The sequence below is a fragment of the Centruroides sculpturatus genome, unplaced genomic scaffold (assembly GCF_000671375.1).
Source record: "Centruroides sculpturatus isolate CEXI.00-Female unplaced genomic scaffold, Cexi_2.0 scaffold338, whole genome shotgun sequence".
Lineage (NCBI taxonomy): Eukaryota > Metazoa > Arthropoda > Arachnida > Scorpiones > Buthidae > Centruroides > Centruroides sculpturatus.
This window is the reverse complement of record NW_019384628.1, coordinates 603,170-609,250: the sequence shown is the minus strand read 5'-3', so window position 1 is coordinate 609,250 and position 6,081 is coordinate 603,170. Positions and strand designations below refer to the sequence as shown.

Below are 6,081 nucleotides of genomic sequence, written 5' to 3'. Positions count from 1 at the left end.
TGTCGGGCTATCGACAGAGAAATAAAAAAGACATCTGGAGAGACGACGACATCTGTCTATTATTAGATGTATGGCAAGAAAAAGTATTTATTTCTAACCAAAACTTCCGTTTTGTTTGTTGGTGTTTGTGACTTACCGCGTAGTTACGTCAGTTTTATGATCGGGTGTAATAGCCGGGTTCTTCTCGAGCGGACTGCCTGTGCGAACAGCACGACGTTCGACTAGCGACAGTCACAATCCAGATTGTAGGTAAATCGAGATCGAAGTGAGTCGTGGATTGTGTGCGAACGTAGTATTACCACTCAAGAGAAAGTAATGCTCTTGGACATGCTCACATGTTGAAACAATTTATAAGTCGTATTCTAGTGCATTGTAAATATCTGAATCACTGACAAATCTTCAAGATGTATTTCTGAATGTAACAAAATGTCAATGGTAGTCATATTGTGTAAACCAGTCTTAAAATTCAATACACATTTTGGTCCAGCAAACCAATCAGATTAAGGGCTGTTTCACACTATGACCGACTGGACTGACCCGACTGATTTTATAATCAAACCGACTAGTAGTAAAAGCATTCAAACTAAGTAGATTATATGTCAGTGGCTGATTCATAACGACCAATCAGAATGTGTGCTATAGATCAATACACTAGCCAATCATGGTAAGTTTTTTAAATTAAACAGAAAACATGGCCATCATGGAAAGTGATTATGCATTTAAATATATTGCGTCATTATTAGATTATTCAATCACGTACCTTCAATGTTTAGTTTCTTGGAAATCTCCGTCCAAGAATTATTTTTATGTTGTCTTTATAATCGGCTTGCTGAATATCATAAAGCCACGGATATGTTCTGACTTTGTTTATTAAAGCTTCTGAGAAATATATACTTTCCACCATTTTCTAACTTTGACGTAGATTGGATAAATCTAAACTCTGATTGGTTATAGCTTCGAAGCTCTCATTGGCTGTAGCTCACCGACTGCTCCAACCNTATTTATAATCTCTTAGCCTTATTTTATCTGATTTTTTTTCATTTAAATAAAAAAAAATCAGATAAAATAATAAATATTAAGAGTCAAATATATTTAAAGTAATCCATCAAATATATAATCAAGCATTTGCTGTCAATATTCTGATATTTCCTGGTAAGGAGCTCTGCTGCATCATCACACACACATCCTTCAGATTGGAAGTTGGTTCACAATCTGAGAGATGCATGTGATGATGCAGTAAAGATTCTCTCCAGGAAACATCAGAATATTGATAGTAAAAGATGAATAGGATGCCAAAGAATTCATAATCAAGCATCATTTTCTGTTCAGATTATCTAATATAATGTTTTATAACAAGATAATGAGTTTAAAAATAAAAATATTTTTATGTATTCCAATATTCTATTAGGGATATAAAATACATATATAAAGAAAAAATTGAAAAGGGTTTATAAAGTTTAAAAAAATTTGACATATTCTTAATGATATAATTCATCACTCACAGAATGTGTTCTATCTAATACAGCAAATTTATTTCTTGCAATCCATACTGCTGTGACTCCAGATGATCGCTTACATTCTGCAGTTTCAGGGCTCTGAGAATCAAGATCCTTTGGAATCATATATAAATCATAATGGCTATTGTCAATGTTGGTAGTACGAGTACAGAGCAATACAGCGCCTTCTGCTGGGCAATACGATAAGCTGAAATAATTTATATTTTATTCATATAAAAGTCTTTTCAAACAAACACTCAAAAATAATCATTTACCTGAAAATAGAATTTCGATTTCCACCTCGAAGTTGTAACACGGCAACATCTTTGGAAGAGTTGAAGTCGAGCCTGCGCAAGTAACGATCCTTAACATAATAAAGTAAATTTCCATGAACAGCAAATGCAGGCCTTTCTCTTTCCAGTTTAAAAATAATCATTCCACTATCATGACCAGCAGCAAACAGATTTAATGAAGGATGAGCTGTCATAATCCAAAATCGATCGTGTTCGCGTCTAAACGTGTGAAGGCAAGTACGCTTTGACATATCCCATACTCGAATGCTCTTATCTTCAGAATTACTGAGAATAACTTCTTGCCTGTAAATGTAAAGTGAAAATTATAAAATAAATACTAAGAAAAAAACCTGTTGTTATTTAAAGTTATAATTTTCAAAACTTTAAATATTGACTTTCATTAATGGAGTAAATGTTTCAGAAAAATCATTTTAATTATTACATTTATCTGATAACTTCATTATTTGATTTTCAGAAAACACATTCGGTTTTTCTCTTTATTTACTTTATAAATATGTAAATTCTTATTCTTTGAGACAATGTGGTATGTAACAAGACACAGCCCTTGTATACATATTAATGTTTTAATAATATACATTCCAAGATCATTGCTTATGCCAAAGATATTACACTAATTAATAATGACCCTATATCATTACATGAAACAAACAAACAAAATTAAATAGCCCAAAGACCACAAAGAAACTGAAATTAGTAATTAATGCATGTAAAATGCTGGTTATGTGCTTTTCTTTTGCTTGAAACTCTTGATAATCCAGATTTTTTTTAATTGAAAACTATTGCCTTTCTTATATTCAATCAATCTTTGATTTGGAGGTAAACTAACTTTTCATTTACATATTAAAAAAATTATTAAGGGTTTGATAATTTGTTGTGGCATACTTTGAAGAAATTGGCAAAGCCTGTTTTACAAATTTATTTTTTTTTACTAATTTTCAGTCCTTGATTGATTATTGTCTTCTGGTTTGGTCTTGTATTGCTTAGTACTTAATAAACAGGGTAAATAATGAACTTTCTAAAATAACTGATTAAATTCACAAAAAACTTCTAATTGTAAATATTTAAACAAGATAATTAGTAGTGATAGAATGATTAATTGGAATCAGAATAAAAAAAATTGGACATTTTTCAGGTTTTGAAATCGAGCATATCTCAACTAATTCTTATAATAATTCTTCCACATTTAATAAGAAAATTAGTTACTTGAGAGAATTTTAAAGGTAAGAGAAGTATTAACCAGTAAACCATCAAAACTGATATAAAAGTTAATACACCTAACCCTTAATGTACACAGCAATTAGTTCTGTATAAATTGAAAATTTGTAAATTAAGACTACATTTATACAGGAAATGGAGGGATAAATTCCAATTAATATATATTCTGTTAACAAATATAAAACTAATTATTATATATATATATATTTTTTAATTGCAAAAATTTTTAAAACTATAAAAATATAAATATATGATGTAAAATTAATGAAAATATACTTCTTTTCTTTATCTTAATTATTCATTAATAATGAAATAATTTTCCTCCTTTTTTTTTTAGCTGAAAATCTTACATCACCTCAATTACTAACTTCTTTGATTTCTTGAAACTGATTTATGAAAGTCAGGGATAATCTTGTCTCAATAATATTTGCTATAAAGCCTTGTTTATTATCTATATTTAATTTTTTTTTAATGTCTTTTCTGATACAGAACTATTGTGACTAACTCTATATATATTGCTATTTTACAATAGAGTATTCAGCATGTTCTATTCAGGACTATAAGTAGTTATATAAAATTCCAAACAATTACATAAAGTAAACTTTTGGTCAGTCCAATTTTCAAATTCCACTTTCTGAAGGTTATGATTTCACAGTTAGCTGTTAGTGGTTCCATATGACAGGTATATAGAACCCTAGACATAAACATGTTTAGCACATATGTGGTGTTGAGATAGTATAAAATGGAGAATTGCAATTCTTTTAAATGTATAAGTTAAAAATGGTGGCAACACAATTAAAATCTCAGAATAATTACCATATACCTAAACATTAGTTTTATCAATAAAAATACTCAAGAATATTTTGAAATATGATAAACTGAAGACCATAAACTGAAATTGTGCTATTTGAGTAACATATAAATTGAGATTATGCATATATTCATGTTAAACTTTAATAGTAATCCAAAGATTCAATCTAACTAAAGGTTTTTATTGTATTAAAAAATTACTAAAAGATTCTTGAAAAGTTGATCACAATTATTTCAATCATGCCATATAATTTTATATTACATTATAAAGTAAATGAGTAAAGAATTAGATTTAGCCTGTAAATATTACCTTGGATGAAAAATCACACATGATACATTATTGTAATGTCCTCTGCAAGTATCTACTTCCCAAGCTTTGGCCTCATTCATTCTCCAAAGTTTTATTTGTCTATCATCAGCTCCTGATACAATAAGTGATACTTTTGGATGAAATCCTGCCCAATTTACTCCTCGATCATGTCCTAAACAAAATAATTTAATAAATATTTATATATGAAAACTGTTTCTTAGAATATTTGCTAACTTAAATAACATAAATAACTTATAACTTAACATTAACATAAAGTACTCAGCAAATCACCAAATATATAAATAACACCTTATCTTTGCTGAGAAATATATTTATTTCAAAAACAAACGTTTTCAGCCTGATTTATAGGCCATCATCAGGTTGAGAACAAAACTGAAATTAATGGAATGCTTTAATTCCAATTTCGTTCTCAAGCTGATGATGGCCTGTAAATCAGGCTGAAAATGTTTGTTTTTGAAATAAATATTTCTCGGCAAAGATAAGGTGTTATTTATATATTTATAAATTAACTTTATTTTATATCGTAAAAAATTAACATTTCAAATATTTTTGCTTTGAAATTTCTTTCAAAAATGCTAATTATGAATTTATTGAATAACTGAAAAACAAATATTGAAATAAATGAAAAACATATCTTTGAAGAAAATTCTCACCTTCTAAAACATGCTTCACAATAGCATCAGATGTTCCAAATAAATCAGTGTGGCCAGGATTTTTTAAGTGCTCCTCCAATCCACCTGGACCAGGTGCTACATTTTTCTTTCTTAATCCTGATATATCCCATACTCTAACAGTTTGATCTAGAGATGCAGAAACTACCATATCTTCAGATGAATGAAACTGTGCGCACATGACATAGTGGTTATGCCCAGTGAGCACACAAATACATGTACGAGATTGCCAATTCCAAATGCGAATAGTTTGGTCATCTGATGCACTTAGGATCCAAGGATATTCGTGATGGAATGTTGTAGTACGAATGTAATCCAAATGACCAAGTAAAGTAAAAATACATCTACGTTGTTTATAATTCCAAACCTGTAAAAAGAGAATTTTAATTTGAAATTTGTATACATTTACAAATATACAAGCATTTCATATACAGGATGTATATGAAATGTAAATTAAAGTCTTTATACACTGACTTGTGAATGACACACAACATACAGTAATGGAAGCAATCCAAAGACCAAGAAAACAAGAAATAAACATTTTATAAACAAACACATGAGAAATGAATAAGGACATATGAATGAACACAGCACAAATACAATTACCAGTTTTCTGTTTTACTGTCTGTGTTCAATATGCACATTAGTATTTTACATTTTCTATTCATACTAGCAGACCCCGCCACGCGTTGTTGTGGCTCAAAATGTATCTATTATAAATTATAACACTTCACCCGTAGGGGGGGGAAATTTTCGAAAAATTTTTTCTTAGTGTTCATTCTCTTGACGTACCCTATTAAAACGCAATCAAAAACGCAAAAACCCGCATCTAAAATAGTATAAATAGAAGAAGAGTTTTTTACCCTAAGCCTTAATCCTAACCATCTCCCTTCAGTGGGGGAATTTCGACACGTATATTATATAAAAACACGTGCGTATTCGAATGCAACGTTGTGTCAAAATTTCAAAGGAATCGGTAGGAACAAACGAACATTACATTTTTATTTATATAGACAGATAGAAGATGATCTGCTTTAGTTCATTTTCGCAGAAAAGCATAATGCCTCACAGAAAAGCAAACTTCGGGCGTCGTACTCGTAGCGCCATCTGTTGGACATAAAAGCCGTAACCTAGATTATATCTTTTAATTTATATGAATGTTTATCGGAATAATATACAGCCTATGTCCACCCTGAGGTTCCATTCTAAATATTGGTGAAAGAATTTTTGAAATCGGATGAGTA

The 6,081-nt window shown here is 29.9% G+C and overlaps 1 protein-coding gene across 1 annotated transcript in view; it reads right to left on the bottom strand.

The window, feature by feature from the left end:
- The window catches only part of LOC111625675 (coatomer subunit alpha-like), a 28,578-nt gene that overhangs the window by 19,234 nt on the left and 3,263 nt on the right, over window positions 1-6,081 (bottom strand). Inside the window, exons 2-5 of the mRNA XM_023368890.1 lie at window positions 4,820-5,204; window positions 4,146-4,317; window positions 1,772-2,092; window positions 1,503-1,704 (exon numbers count right to left, since the gene is read on the bottom strand). Of these exons, the coding sequence (XP_023224658.1) occupies window positions 1,503-1,704; window positions 1,772-2,092; window positions 4,146-4,317; window positions 4,820-5,204 (1,080 nt within the window). The remainder of the gene's footprint in view (window positions 1-1,502; window positions 1,705-1,771; window positions 2,093-4,145; window positions 4,318-4,819; window positions 5,205-6,081) is intronic.